Source organism: Epinephelus lanceolatus, chromosome 1, assembly GCF_041903045.1.
Source record: "Epinephelus lanceolatus isolate andai-2023 chromosome 1, ASM4190304v1, whole genome shotgun sequence".
In the NCBI taxonomy this organism is placed as follows: domain Eukaryota; kingdom Metazoa; phylum Chordata; class Actinopteri; order Perciformes; family Serranidae; genus Epinephelus; species Epinephelus lanceolatus.
Window position 1 is genome coordinate 33,330,275 of NC_135734.1, and position 16,267 is coordinate 33,346,541.

A 16,267-nucleotide genomic window follows, 5' to 3' on the forward strand; every position below is an offset into this window, starting at 1 on the left:
TTTCTAAATGTTCCATGTCATTTGCATCATACCTTTTTACACATCTTGTCCACAGTACGCCTCGTCAGGGACTATATCTGCCGTCACTGAACTTGGGCCACAGCATGGCCTCCAGCTGCCTCTCCTCCTCCACCTGTAAAACTACATCAAGGTATAATGATTTATTCTGTATGGCTGAAGGTAACAAGGCTTTTTACTCTTGAATGAGCTGCTTAACAAGCTGTAGCTTTTCAAATCAGCTTTCCTCTCGAAGATTTCTCGCTTTCATTTCTCCTTTTCTGGCCTGTTTTACCTGAATAATATATTTTGTTTTTGCTCTATTTAATAGCATTTCATCCTATTTCTTCTTCGTTTATTGTTTTCATTTGTATTTTTTGGTTTCATTCTTTTGTAAAGCACTCTGCAACTCTCTAAATAAGCATTACACATCATGCTTGAATTGTACTTCAATCAGGAGAGACTCATTTTTTATAGTTAAAGGAACATTTATCAACACGTGCACATAAGAAAATGTGAGAAGTCTTTGGCGATTAGACCCCATCGAGATGGTATATTTTTAAGGAGGGTGATGAATCCATAGTTTAACAGGAAACCCCCACAGGGTCTAGACGCTGGTGGTGGTAGAGGTGGTGAAGATGAGATGAGAAAAAGATATGGAGAAAATGGAAAAGTGCTGATGATCAGGATGAGTAGAGGAATGAGCCTTTGTTGAGCTCGTCCTGGACTCTGGATACGATGGCTGGAGGTGAACGGGGTGGAGGAGGGGCACGAAGATTCTGCCTAAAATGACAGCTGACAGCGGCAGAGGAGAGAGCAGATTTAAAATTTTGCAGTGGCATCCTGATTAGCTGATAGAGATCGTGGCGACGTTTGACTGGGTAACTAGAAGAGTGAACACCCATAGTCCGCTGATAAAATAAGATAATTCCTGATTGAGCTTCATTTATAAAACCCCAAATTCACAAATTTGCCTCAAAGAGCTTTACAAAAAAACAAAATTACTATTCTTATATCATTAAGTCACAATGTTTCACATTAAATTCCTGAAGAAAACTTTGTTTTTTTCACATGCCTCCATGGAAAACAGCTAACATATTGATTTATCGATTGAGTAAGGATCACATTTAACAAAAGCAAAACTATATCAAAACATCTATTGCAAACTCTCATACAATTTGTACAGTGTAATCCAAGTCTTATCTGTCCAGTCATATGCTCAGAACTTCCCAAACACATGCATTTTTGCTAAGACAAAAGCTTAGCATTTGAGTCCAGCTTAGAAGAGAGCATCATAGTTGTCACTGTCAGCTCAGTTTTTAAAAGCAATGTGTAGTTGTTTGTGATGTACTGAACATACGACTGGATAAATGAGACTTGGATTACACTGCTCCAGCTGCGTGAGGATTTGTTAACGGATGCTTTGATATAGTTCATCTGTTGCTAATCATGGTCCCCAGTCAAGTTTTCATCACAAATTCAAGATAACAGGGCATGACTGATATACAAATGGTCATTTTGTTGGTAAGGTATTCCTTAATATGAAAAAAAACAAAAAACTTTATCTTTCCTTTTTTGTCACATGTACATCAGTATATCGGAGGTCCTGCAGATGTGTTCGGAGGATGCAGAGGAGACGCTTTACGAGCTGGGTTTCGGCTGCGATGAGCCTCAGGTCACTGTCCGCATCCCTCCTCGCTTCTTCACCTTCCCCTCTATGACTCAGGGCATCAACTTCCGCCTCTTCCTGGACTCGCAGATACGCCGAATACGAGAGGAAGACCCCAGCCTCTCTCTTGCTAGTAAGACTATGAAGTTATTAACTGCTGTATAATATTGTTCGATGTGTGATAAAAGGAAATCAATCTGGGATGTAGGAGGTGAGATCCATATTTCATGTTTTAATTCACATGTTATTTTCTCCGCAGGTCGTTTCAGACAAGTGCAAGTGCTCACAGCAATGGCCAACGCTTTCTACTCCCTCTACTCTCACGTGTCCCGCACTCCTCTACAGAAACTGGCCACACCAGAGTTCACCTTCTCCTCGTCTCCTGTGGAGAGGTTCGAACGGTTCAGGGGCAGCGTTCGCAGCGAGCCACGCTCTCCGGTGGAGAGACTGAAGGACACCGTCTCCAAGATGTGTCTCTACACAGGCTCTCCTCGCGGCTCAGACTCCACCTCTCCGCAGCCCTCACCCAGCAAAAGGTCCAGCCTCCCTGATGTTGTGGATGTAGTCCTGGACAAAGTCAAGACTGGGGCGACCAAGAAACTGCAAATGGGGGAATATAATACGAGTAATTCAGCCGTGGATGACAGGCTAATAATGGATGGTGATAAATTGTGTAACAGTGGGAAAGGGGAGCAAACACAGCAGGCTGTGTCAGACACAGACATTCTTCGAAGCGGAGATAAGATCTGTCAGGAGATGCAGGGCAGCAAACAGACTGATAATGTTGATGCAGATGAAAAAGCTGTCAGACCAGCAGATCTTGAAGGCAGGACTGAGAGTGTAAGAACATCTCTAGCATCATCATTGTCAGGAGAAACTGTGATAGAAACAGATCGTCAGTGTCTATCAACTCACTGTGACACAAGGAATGCTGATCTGAAACCAGCTGCCAAGGTTACGTATGATGTAATCTCCCCGCAGATAGTCGAGAGCATACACCAGGCGCCCTTCTGCTGTCAACACACACATTGTCCAAAAGCAAAAGATTTACCCCCTATCTCCCCAGAGACAGAGAGCATAGATAGATCACACCCTGGATCCCATGAACTTGAAACACAAACCCCTATCTCTGAGCCTGATGGTAGGCAGCTGGATGCATCTAGACCACTTCCTGTCCTGGCCCCCAGTGGTAGCTACACCCAGTGCTGCATCACTGTGACCGGCTGGGATGGGGAGGACGTCTCTTCCTGTCACTCCAACACACCAGGTTCAGGTCTTACTTCAACTGTCACACCTATCCAGACGTGTGAGGAGTCATTCATCGAGGGGAAAAGACGATACCTGAATCCACTGATACATCGGGGCCTGGGGCACGACTCCAACAACCTGCAACAGGTTAACTCCTTTGAGCTGGAGGAGGTACGGCAGCAACAGTTTTTCGAGAATTATCTCAAGTGCACCTCTGTTTTATACAACATATGAGGTAGAGAGTCCCTGCTCCGTCCCTTTTTCAGTTAAGGGGCCCTTGGCCTAAAAAAAAACATTAAATACCCCTGGTATAGCATCTATACTAGTAGTATACTAGCTCTCTAGTCTTTTGATGATTCAAAGCACTTTAAAACAACCCATTCACTATCGTACAAGGCATGGTGGCATACAAGGTGCCACCTTCTTATCAGTTAAACATCCACACACACTCACCATTTGAGGTTCAGTATCTTGCCCAAGGGATTGATTAGTGGATGATGTACTCTACCTCCTGAGCCATAGCAGCCCCCATGATAATACTATAATACTAATTATAAACTCTAAAAAAAGAGGCCCCTTACATTATAAAAATTAAGCTAAATAAAACAGGAGGTTTCAAATGAGTATTGTCCAGTTTAAACTATCATCGTAGTTGCATCCAAAATTCACTCTTTCCACAGTCGATGTGCGGTTTTAGTCCATTGTACGTGGCTCTTTGGTGTGTTGTCGCATAGTTTGGTTAAATAAATTCAGTTGCCTCGTGTTGTGTTAACAGTGGCCAAGCATTGACCACAGTGAATGTTATTGCTTCAGAGCATTTTCATTAAACCCCACATTTTTTTCTTAAAAACTTATCAAGAAGAAGGAAGAAACTGTTAAAAGTAAAGATTGCCTGTTTTTTAAAAAAAAATATTTTCAGCAGTCCACTCTCAGAATGATTTTGATTGGTTAATTTGCCATGCAAGCAAAGCATACTTCCATAAACCAAACAAAATGTAATTAGATCTGGCTAAAGGGTAGCATGTTATATTTTCACATGGACTGGACTGTTTGTCTTTAAGATTAGAAATGAAAAACGAACAAGTGATATCACTGAATCACTGATATTCTATCAGAAAATGTGTACACTGTGCAAACACTACATTGTTCAGCTCTTATGGTGTATCATTTTCATTATTTTGTTTCCTAATTATAAGTGTGTCAAAACAGGCGTACAGTTTATAATATATACTTCATACCTGTTGTCTCCGCAGGTGCATAGTGCAGGAGAGGAAGATTTTGGAACAACAACCTCCCCATTGTCCAGAAAGCGTCGATACAAAGGTATATTTATATTTTACTTGTGTGGGTGACATTGTTTGCATGAACACAGGTCACTAGCAGTGGTTACAGGAACATGACGTCATAATTACGAAATAGCTGTTTCTAATACACTAATTGGCAGATGCTGACTCTATTTAAAATAAAAACAGCATTCACACAGTTCAGAAGGTTATAAATGTGTTAAAAAAAAAGGGTAATTCCAGGTTACTCTGGAACAGTTTACACAAATATGTTTATGGAAATGCACAACCAAGTTTGTTTGTGGACAATGTCTTGCCAAACTTGAATGTTTTACTCTTGCTGCACTGTAGGTCACGTAAGCAGGTCAGATATCACCTGTGGGGAACTGAATTGTTTAGACAAATTTATTTAGAGAAGGATGTACGTGTGACCACGTATGTACACGTCACTGTGCAGGTGTATTTGACACCAGGAACCTACTGTGTGTGTATTCAGGTCAGACTGCAGCTGTATTTGTGCAGTGGTCTACAGTTCATGGAGTTGTTGCCTGACTGTTTGTGTCGTTGTGCAGGTGAGATGGCTCGGGGCGACAGCGTGCAGTCAGACAGCAGCGGCTACGCAGAAGAAGAAGTCAGCCCCACGTCAAACATGGCAGATGACAGAAAACCTAGAACTCCATGTAAACAACATTGAAATTTGTTCTCGACTGTGAACTTTTTCCTACACTGAAGATTTGAGCCTCCAAGCAAGGAGGCCTCCAGTCGAACAGGCCTTAAAGATTAAAGGGACAGTTCAACCTAAAATCAAAAACACATTTTTCCTCTTACCTGTAGTGCTATGTATCAGTCTAGATTGTTTTGGTGTGAGTTGCTGAGTGCCAGAGATATCAGCTGTAGAGATGTCTGTCGCCTCATGACTAGATAGCTTGTGGTGAAAAACTCAACAGCAATGTCTCTTTCCAAAGATCATGACCCGGTTACTGATAATCCACAGACCTTGTTGTGAGCAGTTTCATGTAGGAACTATTTTCTTTCGACCAAACTACACCCACCTACCCTTTTACTGTGCAGAAGGAAGCATGCATCTACTGTTAGCTCACCTAGCACAACTGAGCTAGCTAACACCATTAATGTTTACATCTCGTGCTATCATGAGCACAAGCCTCTTGTCCTTGAGTAGAGGCACACTTCCTTTTTCGTGGTGATACGGCTGGAGAGTGTAGTTCAGTAGAAATAAAGTAGTTCCTACAAGAAACTGCTCACAACAAGGTCTGTGGATTACCTTGATAACTGGGTCATGATTTCTGAAAACACAGCCCTGTTGTTGAGTTTTCAAATGTGTGTTTTTGGCACTTTGAGCACTGCAAGCCAAGTGCCATCTAGTTCCATTATATTGGAGAGGAGGCAGACATCTCTATAGCCGATATCTCCAACACTCAGCAACTCACACCAAAACAATCTAGGCTGATAAACAGTGCCACAAATAAAAGGAAAAATATGTAGTTTCAATTTTGGGGTGAACTGTCCCTTTGAAGTGTTAGGGTACTGTAAGAGACTTAGTCACATGTGAAACTTTCAGAGACTTAAGAAGCTTTTTTCCAGAGTTTCAGATATTGCAATCCCCAGTGCCCCTACTGAACACAGAATATTGTAAATAAGTGATGAAACATTAAAACTGTTTAAGTTCAAGTTCTTGATGAAATACTGTGTGGACCATAATTTCCGCATTCAAGTGACTACAACAACAACACTTGGCAGAAAAATATACAAAAATGTTTTATTGGAAACAAAGTCAATTTCACATTGTTTCTCTACAACAGGGGCAACGTCTTCTACTGACACAACGATAAGTCTTAAACGTATGGATGTCAGCATCGACATCAGTGGGGTTTTTAAGTTCCTTATTCAAATTCACACAAGATACAGATCTGCCTTTTCACAGAATGAGGTTAACATTAAACACACCGGAAACTTGGTCAGCCTGCAATGTGCAAAGGACATTATCTTTTAAAGAAGTGCAAACTGTTGACTATTCTCAATACTTACTCCAGCTAAGTGCAAGGCTGTATATATGAAAATACACTGAGGTGGGTCGGAATGAATCCTTACACCAAGACACAGCAAGAGGTTAGAGAAAATAATCAGATATCATTACAGAAATCAGTCACATTAACAAAAAGTGACAGGGGTTTAAAATATATATGAAACAATACTGGGAATAAAGAGCACAAGAAACATTGAAACTCTACATAACAAGATGTGGTAGCGTTGTTTGAGTGGTCTATGATTATGGAAGTCAAAATGAACAGGAACAATGCTTTATCAGAAGAGTCACAGTAGTGTTTTCCTCTTTCATCCTAATCATTAACTCATTTTTCTCTTACACTGAAATGGATTTAATCCCCCTGGAATGACTGTGTTTTTTGCCCATTCAGGGGTAAATGGGACCAATGAGTCAATTTTAAATTTAATTATAATGTTGTACATGTAGTGTGTAGTATTTTTCTTGTTCTCACAATCAAAAAGACACACAGTATGAGTTAATTTCTCTCTTACTGTTCCGAAAGCCATCAACATGAGCCTTGTCAGGTCTTCAATAAAGGGGCAAATCTGCCCACATTATAAAGACAATTCATCAGTCAGTCATTTTCAATCATCTGACAGTTTTTACTTTGGGAACGCCAAACAGAAACATGATTGGAAAAGCTAAATTTTCAAAACTTAAACCCTATTTGAGTTCATAATGTTAAACAAATTTCACAAGGTGAGTTTCAACTGATCGTAATCTTGACCTGGGTATTTAAACAAGAGGAAAAAATGACCAAATTAAAATCTTTAAAGCCCAACATTCACAGTGTTAAAGAGATAAACAATTTGTGTTTTTAGGATTGAAATGAATAAACAACAAAAGCCACATTTCTTCAAACAAGTTAATCTGAAAACAGGGCAGTCTTTACAATAATTATCATCCGATATCTTTTTAGCAGAGTCCTTTTCTCTCCACGTTTCGGCACATGGCTCGAAATTTTTCTTCTGGTCATCCATGTGAACGTGGGGGTTCAACAAAGCACCAAAAATTGCTGATTCCATAGTCCAATTTCTACAACCCCCTTGCGACGTTTTGTTGCAGCATAATTTGTCTGCAGTTATTTGGGAACTCACTGCACGAGCACCATTTATGATTTCAGATAAAGTCTTTTTAAACTTTGGATTCTCGGGTAAATACAGCACTGCGGAATGCCGAGCAAACAAAAACCGGAAATGCATTTTTAAAAAAAATTGTGACAAATATGCAAAATGTCCATGACAGGGGCACACAGTTTTTGGGCAACTAAATCTTCATTGGCAACAAAAAGGACGTGACCAAAAAACAACAACAACAAAAAAAAAAACAAAGCTCCAGGGTTCATTTGGGGGGTTTAAAAAAAAAGTCTCTATTTCCAATATTTGAGGTAATCTGCGTTATTTGAACTCATCACAAAAGTGATCCGTCATCCGTCATCCGAAGAGGAAATTCATCCTGGCATTATGTGGTAGCGAGTTCGAGTCCGTGAAGAGGAAGATGACATCACTTCCCTCCAGCCATGATTTTGAGGTACTGCAGTGCATTGTGGGCCGCATTGGCTCGAGCGGCGTCTATGCTCGGAGCAAAGCCATGGCACACTGTGATTGGCTGCGTGGACAGCTCCACTAGACACTGGCACAGGCCGCTCAGACTGCGCTCCTCTGAAAGGAGAAAGAACAAGAATGTTAAGTCTTAATGGTGATTTTGTTTGTTTGCTTCAACGGCAGAGTTCAGCAACATTTTGACTATAAAACAGAGATTGTCACCATCACTGCTGCTTTAGAAACATCCCTGGAAGTTAAAGAACAACTCTCTAATGCAATATCAAACGTGATTGAACACTGAAGCAGCTTTTCCAAGATGGAGAGAGCTACGGGGCCTGGAGGGACTCAAAACTGATGCATGCTTGGTTTAACTCTCGTTTTACGTTGCTTTTCATTGTTGATCCTCCCCTGTTTACTTGTCTTTGCTGTGTACACTGTTGTTGGCAAAGAGCGAATGGGCTGTTTCTGTCATTGCTGGTTGTTGTTTCTCAGCTATTGTGTTTGCAAAGCTCCTCCTGAAGCTGCACACTGAAGATACTGAGCTTGACTGCGCTGCACTGTGTGCACATGCAGTGACTGACACGGCATTAGAGACTCTTCCGCTGTTATTGGTTGTTTTCAATAAGGTGCGGTGGATTCTTGCACATGCCATCGGGAGGACTAGGAAGAGCAAGAGGGGCCTAATTTTGTCAAAGATTACCTGTCTCATGTCTACTTTCAGGAGGCTATAGTGTCAGTTTCAGAAAATATGACAAAAAGTTATATCTATAAAGGTTACCTACTGACCTTTAATCCTATAAAACAGAGACAAAAAAACAACTCTCTGACTCTGTAACCCTCAAATGTTTAGTATTATTACTACTTGATATCATTAGAATTTAATAGAGAAATTATACAAACACAAATCTGTCAGTCTCAGAGTCACTGAGTGCTGTGGCTCCTCAACAAAATAAAGCACAAATAGCAAACAATTATAAATAATTCAAAGAGTAAATTCAGCTCTAAACCAACAAAAGCCTGTCATCTTTTAAATGTTGGTCCCTCTGGGAAGTGCTGTCCACATTCACAATTGTTCACCAGCACTGAACTGTGACAACATGATGCTGTGAGCTACTTCCTCTTTATCTGATGGCAGTAATACTAACCACACAGCATGACATTTGTATTCTGTATGCTGCCATCATTATGACTCCATTATGCTGTGGAAGTTTGTGCAGAGGCTTCCACACCAGACAAAAATAATGCACCCTAATGAATTTATTATATGCACTGAGTAAACTCAACTAATTCATTCCATTTACATGCTCTTAACTAAAATGCAGCTCTTCATGAATGCAGACACGTAGCCAGTGATGACCACTGACTCCACATTTCCTCTTAATGTTCCAATGGTAAACCCTACTTGAGTTTCCACTGTAATCACACTGTGGTGCTCTGCAGAAGTGAATGCAACTGTAATTTATTCACCTAGATCCAGGTAGCTGACGTCAAAGCGCTGCTCCACAGACAGGTCACTCAGCAAAGAGCAGAAGTTGGAGTCAGTGGGCATGCCCAGAGGGTGGCTGCGGAGCTGGAGGATCTTCTCTCCAGCCGAGTTACGCAGAGAGTCCCACGTGCAGCTGAAGCCTTTACTTTTGCCTGTCTCAGCTCTGCTCCCCATGTGCTGTGTGAGCAAGGGAGGTTAATTTCATAGCAGTTAATAAACAATGTTATCTGCCTGCAAGGTTTATATGTAAGAAAAGGGGTGATGGGGTGCATTGCTCATGGTATTCTGCATTATATTCTATTCAGCGCTACGCAATGCAAATACAGCATTTGCATGTGTTGCACTGTTGCACATCCTTTCCTGTATTGTGCCAAATAATTCAACAAGCAGGACTGTCATGACCTTTGTCAACTGGTGCACACCGAAAGTCTATTTCTGTTTGTTTCTCACCATGTTGAACGTGTCCTCTTCTGCGTCGGCGTCATTGCTGGTCCTCAGGTCGACTGGGACATCGTGTATACGTGATAACATCTTAGCTGCAGCGTTTCTCTTGGCTAGCTTCTTGGAGGTTCCACTTCCTAGAAAGGAACACGAGATTATTTAATACTGAGTAATGTTGCATAAGTAATGACCACTGATTGATGATGAGACCAACTTACTGATATTCATTCAGTAAGACTTTGATAGGCAGCAACCGCAAGCTTTACTTGATAACCACTCCAACTTAGCCTAATCTGTATCCAATGCTATTTTAATTTCCAGTAGCAGCTCTAAACTGTGACAGAGACCTGTCAATGCTATGTTATTGGTATGGGTCAATGAAGGTCAGAAATTACTTGGCAACCCTGTAAAAGGCAGCACATATGATTTTCTTCAACTTTAATGAGTGTTTATTTTCTGAGTTTTGAGTTTTCTGTCAGCGTCCCTGGTTTGAACCCGCTGGCTGGAATTCAACAGCTTCCTCCCACAGTCCAAAGACAGGTGACTCAGTTGGTGACTCTAAATTGCCCAAGCATGTATGGTTGTCGCTCTCTCTATGTGTCAGCCCTATGAGCCCTATGAAAACCTGTAAATATACTCAAAAGAATCTCCAAAAATGAAACTATGCTTTTTACCGATTTCCACAAATCTCTCAACTCTGCAGGTCATGGTGAACTCTTTTCGATGTGCTGGGCCAGACTCCTGGGTGACTGTGTACTCTGGCAATCGCCATCCTTTCTGCACCACCAATTCCTGGCAAAGACGTACACAGAATACTTGTACACATACTTCTAAAAACAAAAGGCATGCAACTATAAACTATGCAGATATTGCTTGTAACAAAAAACTGGGAGGGACTGATGAAACAGTCAAAGAGCAAAATAAACCCTTATGCAACAGGAGTTTGTTTATTCACCTGCAGAGCTCCTACAGGATTACATTCCGACTGCTGAGAACTGCCTGAGGTCTTCATCTCTGACTGGGAGCTGCACAGAAGATGAGATAAAACAAGCAGAAGAGGAAGTAATGAAACCAGAAACACGACCTCTATCTCACATCTGATCAGTGCTTAGATGCACAGAGCAAACTGAGATGTTTTATTGGATGCTGGCATCACGTGTCTATCTGTGTATCATTTAAGCTTCAGAGCCAGTGTAAAAAAAAAAAAATAGAAAAACTAAATAAGAAACTGACCTATCTCCATCAGTAGACACGTCAACCCCAATAAATCCGTCTGCTCCAACACCAACTCCGGCGGGACCTCCAAGACCTCCCTTGAGCATCTTCAGAGCAGCCTCGGCTGCTTTGTGCTTGGCTGCCTTCTTGCTGGGCCCTTGGCCGGTGCAGCTGATCTCTCCGACGGAGACACGGAACGTGAAGTTGGGCTGGTGGGCCTGTCCCTCGGCCTTCAGCAGGTCATACACTGGGGTCTTGCCTATCCGCGTTCCATACTCCTGCAGCAGACTGATGGGCGTCTTTCCGGGATTCACAGCCAGCATTTGCTCAATACTAAATAAAAGAAAGACCCAACATGAGAGGGGCTGTTGAACAACTGCTGATTAATATACAAAGGTCTCTAGAAAATAGTGTCATTGAGACCATTCATGAAACATTTCATAGAATAGTCAGAAATGTGTTCTTATCCATATGATAACCCTTTTCACAGTCTTTCTATTAAACAGACATCACTGCACTGACTAAACTGAGGCTAGTGTAATTACTGAGTCCTTCACTTAAATTACAAAAGGTTTTGAGACATCAAAGCCACCACCCCAATATAACATGGTTCCTTTTCAAAAGGCATTAATGTTGCAGTGTCCATCCAGAAAAAATGTCCAGCTTACTCAAATCTATAAAACTCATTGTGAAAGTAAACTAAAAGTCCCTTTACCTCTTTTACATTGTGGCAACAGAAATCTAAACAGCTCAAATCTAAAACTTAAGCAAATAAAATCAAAAACATCTGTATCACTATATATCACTAGAGTTGGTTTTAGATGAAGTCACACTATATATAATTTTCCAAGCATGATTATTTCACCTCAAAAAAATGCTTAAATACATAAGAAAATATGGAAAAACAATTCTATGGGAAAAAATGGCCATGGAAATGTATGTACAGGCAGATCTGCAAGGTGGCACATAAGCTTACCGAATTGAACTGTAGTGTACCGTACTGCTCGGTGGAAGTGCAGGTAATTACTGTAACTGAATCTCATGCAGTCAACATTCCTGCAGTAAATACTACTTCCAAGAAAGTTATAATGTTCAGTTTAGGGTTGCATATACCAGTTTTAAGGTATACCGTGATTTAAAATTTGACGGTTGACATACCATGTTCACAGCTTATCTACAATTTTGGAAAAAAAAAAGCAACTGGACAGAGAATCGCCCCTTAATTTTAGTTATTTTCAGTGGGGAGACTTTTTACACATACTTCCATTGACAAAATAGTTTCAGGTTCCAGTTATAGTAATAAAACGTTTGTTCAACCAAGAATCACCCTTCCATTTTCCTTCCTTTAAGGGTCATTCTGATTTATAATAGAAATTCTGTAATACCTTGATATTTTCAGAGACGGCTATTATACTGTGAATATCCCATACCATTGCAATCTTAGTTCAGTGTTAGCTGAGGTGTTGATTCAACTGTGCGGTTATTTTGGAGGCTGCAGATTGTGGTGCTGCTGAATTATAAAGCATAATACTGACAGGTGTTCATCAGTGAGGGTAGGCTAAATAACACGAGCAGTTCTCTTGTTTAGTTTTAACTATGTAAGCCTGATAAAAACTATAACCACAACAGCCTACTGCTTTAAGTCTGGGCTTCTTCTCTATAGGGGACTATGTTATGTACACTATGTACAGTGTTGCACAGTGCCATATCAATTAAGTTTGTTCTTGTGGATGTAACTTGGGCTATGAACACTAAACAGCATGGTCTCTTGATGCCACTAGCAAATCAGTAAGTACACAGTGATCAACTGTAATTTAATAAATGACCAAAATGGGTCATGCATGTCTAAATATAAGTTAAATGACAATGACAGTAACTGAGGTTGGCAGGTGGATCTCTTTCAATCTTTGAAGCTAGCTGAGTTAAGTTTATATCAACAAAATGTCGGTGTGTTAGCCAGAGATGAAACCAGAGGCTTTGCTGTGGCAGACACTCAGAAAACCTATCAATAAAAAGGGTCTGTTTATCAGTTAGGCGCCCTGCTAGCCACTATGCTAAGCTAGCTTTAGCTTCTGTGCAGCTTCACACCTGGAGCACCCGGAGTTTCTCTTCCAGCTGTCCGATGCTGTCTCGTCGTTCATTCCCTATTTCACGCAGACAGAGCCGATCGGTATCGGATGGTTAATCCCCCCACCACAACAGACACTTGCTTTCATTAGCCGGTATTTTCTCAGACGGATGATGAGGCAACGGCATGTGAAGAGCAGACGAAGCCCCCTCCGCTCCGGCAGAATGCAGCGGGGTCCTGTTTGCAGCACAGATATGACGTAACACGGAGTCCCGCGAAACTCGAATTCTCATTGGTCCGTGGACGCTTCGGATTTGTTCGGTTTGAACACCGGAAAACGCCGAGTGATAGCAAGTTTGTCAGGGACGGTGTGTCAGAGGCTGCAGGTACTTTGATCACAGCAGAGACAGGTGAAAAGTCACTTAGTCTTAACAGATTGGAAACATTAGTTTCCAGAGAGAAAGTAAAAATATGCCATCAAGAGTTAAAACCGTTTAAAATAGTGTATAAAGTAGAAATTATGGTGCAGCTAAGGGACTGTTCATTACTTGTGAGGGGGGAGGGAGTGGTGCAAGAAAGGGGAAGGCATGTCAAATAATTTTTAAGCACTGGGGAGGGACTTATGATTTTTATTTTGGCTGAAAGAAGGGGCATACAAATTTAAATGGTTGTATTTTGTATTTAGTTTACAGTAGATTTATAATGTAAAACATGCCTTTCGAACCCATGGGCACGTTTGGAAGGCATGTGTTGGAGTCATTTGAAGCAAGTCCTAGTTTCCTATTATATTTTGAGTCAGTCCAATGCACCACCTGACCTGGCATTTCGGGAACCTTTAATCAAAAGCCCCTTTTACACAGCCAGATTTTCGGCGAATGTTGGGCCGTTTTGAAGGCAAGCTTTTAGACACACAGAACGGGATTGGCGAGTTGATCCGAGGTGACCAATTTTCCACCGTGTCGGGGTAAACATATTGGCAGCACCTTTTTGGTTTAAAAAGAATGAGGCGCCCTTCCACCAGGGGGCTGTTGATGACTATTGTGGGAGGAGCTGTTGATGACGCTGCACGTGCGACCCACTGGTGGTGGACTAACAGAAAACAGCTGATAGCAGGAATGAGCAGCTAGTAGCAAGAGGGAAATGCAAACCTGAAAGACAGTGTAAAGATGAGCAACTGGGGAGACAAGGAATTGCGCGTCCTCCTTGCCCTCGCAAAGGAAGAGGCCATTAACCATCAAATGACAGAACGGTGAAGGATGGGCCAACTTATGAGAGAATCGTCGAAGGACTGACCAGCCGCGCGTTCCCTCCCACGTCAATGTTTACGTCACACACTGAGCTACACGTTTTGTTACTTGCTCACGCCCCCCATTGCCCCGAAAAAGGCATGTTCTGTATGAACAAAGGTAGGTAGGTGGCATTTCGCTGCACTCCCCGATTTTGTTTTTTACTGCCAATGCTGAAAAAAGACTGATTGGGCTTTCCTGCAGATTTGCACAATTCCTATTTAAAAAGGGCTAAAGGCAGGTGTGCTGAAGTGAGTGTGGAGCGTGGAAGATGCGACAGAGTTAAAGTCTTTAACCGCTGTGTGTTTGTTAATTTTAGTTTTTTATTGTTTGATGAAGTAGTTTTATACCCCGTTGAGTTGAACTCTGTTTTTGTAAAGAACTGTTTATTTGGGGAATACCTGTTTGGGGATTTTGTTTTCCTTTTTTTAAAATGCGATAGTCAAGACAATCAGTTCCTAATGTCATCTTGCAGCTTTCCATACATCCTGCAAATCAGTCAACCCTTACACCAACTGAGACACCCTGACTCATTAAACAGTGAGTAAAACTAAACCAAAGACAGTGAGTTCATCATATCTCCCCTTATGGCATCTGTGGGCGGCTATTTTTGAATTTATTTGGAAGCTGCAATAGCATGTTTTACACCATTTATCATAGTCAGCTATAAGTCAACTGTAAAAACAGAAAATTTCGGGATTTTTTAAAAATTTCCAACGATCCTTGAACATCTCATGTGTTACTAACATTAAAAATTATACTAACCAGCACACACAACAAAAGTGACAAATCCAGGCTTTTTTTTTTAAACACCAGGATTTCATCTTCAACTTTTAATTTTTAACTTTTAAACATCAAAGGGTATATTTAAAAATAATAATAATAATAATTTATGGTGGAGGAAGAGTCATACCTTTTCCACCAGTGACTCAGGGTGGCTCAAGAAAAAATATTTGCATTTTCAAATCTTTGGGGAGGGTCAAATAAAGAAAACCCATATGTAACAGACTGTTTTACATTGTCTGTCCCTCTTGAGTTGCCGTAGAGCAGAGAAAGTTTTGGGGTGACATTCTGCAGTTTTAGGGCAATTGTGCATGTGTGAGTTTTGGTGGGAAGAAAAATAAATGGGCAGTTGGAGCTGTTACGCCATCTTCCATCCCATTTATTATTTTAATAATTATTTATTTAGTTTTGCTGATTGGCTACATTGGTGGCAACTTTTCCTGCCTATGGCAACTCAAGAGGTACACATAATAATAAAGAACAGTCCCTAACGTTAACGTTACCGTTACCTTCTTTCCGTTAAGATGAACGAGACGTTATTTATCCCAAAGATAATACCGACAGGAAACTTCTTTTAGGGAAATGGTCCTCTTCACGGTTTTAAAATGATTAATGTCAGCACAGGAACTGCTGAATTAACGGTTAAAATTAAACAAACATACTTTCTTTGTTTAACGTTTTTTGTGTTTTGTTACGCAGCTAGCTAACCTTAGCCAACAAGCTAGCTGATAAGACAACTGCATTCGATGAGAAAGGACCAGAAAATCAAAGTATTCAGGTAAGTGCTAATACCAACTGTAACTTACCTGAGTTAATGTTAGTTGTTTCTGCCTCATTTTGTTCTGCGTGTGAGAAAGTAATTATCCTACTTTCTATAACGTTTTCTGCGTTAAGTAGCAGGTTCAACCGGTTGGTTCTCTTAATTACAGGTTACACAGTGATTTGTTTGTGTCGACAGCTTCCATTGCATCTTTGCTCTGTGTGAAATCATTTATTGTGACTCAAAGGAACCAGAAGAGGGCGACAGTCTGTCACTGATATCCCCATCTGACAAGCCTCTCTGTCCGGGTTTTGTTAGGGCTTTGGGGCCTTGGGCTGCCTGGCACCTGCCATCTCCACTATGGACCCACACGGAGACACACATGGACCATCATAAAGCTAAAAGTCAAGGTTTGTACCCAA

General features: G+C 41.2%; 2 protein-coding genes across 3 annotated transcripts in view; one reads left to right on the forward strand and one right to left on the reverse strand.

Annotated features, from left to right (window-relative positions):
* tespa1 (thymocyte expressed, positive selection associated 1) overlaps positions 1–5,899 on the forward strand; it is a 19,696-nt gene extending 13,797 nt beyond the window's left edge. The window contains exons 9-13 of the mRNA XM_033625732.2: positions 56–151; positions 1,591–1,799; positions 1,926–3,085; positions 4,168–4,237; positions 4,770–5,899. Coding sequence (XP_033481623.1) covers positions 56–151; positions 1,591–1,799; positions 1,926–3,085; positions 4,168–4,237; positions 4,770–4,891 — 1,657 coding nt within the window. The 3' untranslated portion in view covers positions 4,892–5,899. The remainder of the gene's footprint in view (positions 1–55; positions 152–1,590; positions 1,800–1,925; positions 3,086–4,167; positions 4,238–4,769) is intronic.
* Positions 5,900–5,962: 63 nt separating this feature from the next.
* Positions 5,963–15,992, reverse strand: tarbp2 (TAR (HIV) RNA binding protein 2). 2 transcript variants are annotated; one of them, XM_033625739.2, is made up of 7 exons: positions 15,892–15,992; positions 10,967–11,281; positions 10,689–10,758; positions 10,408–10,525; positions 9,743–9,870; positions 9,274–9,469; positions 5,963–7,923 (listed from the first exon to the last, which is right to left on the reverse strand). In XM_033625739.2, the coding sequence occupies exons 2-7, from the start codon at positions 11,269–11,271 to the stop codon at positions 7,766–7,768; spliced, it is 975 nt and encodes a 324-aa protein (XP_033481630.1). In that variant the 5' UTR covers positions 11,272–11,281; positions 15,892–15,992; the 3' UTR covers positions 5,963–7,765. The 2 variants fall into 2 exon arrangements, with proteins under 2 accessions (XP_033481630.1, XP_033481629.1); XM_033625738.2 differs by lacking the exon at positions 15,892–15,992 and adding an exon at positions 13,037–13,260.
* Between the last annotated feature and the right edge of the window lie 275 nt (positions 15,993–16,267).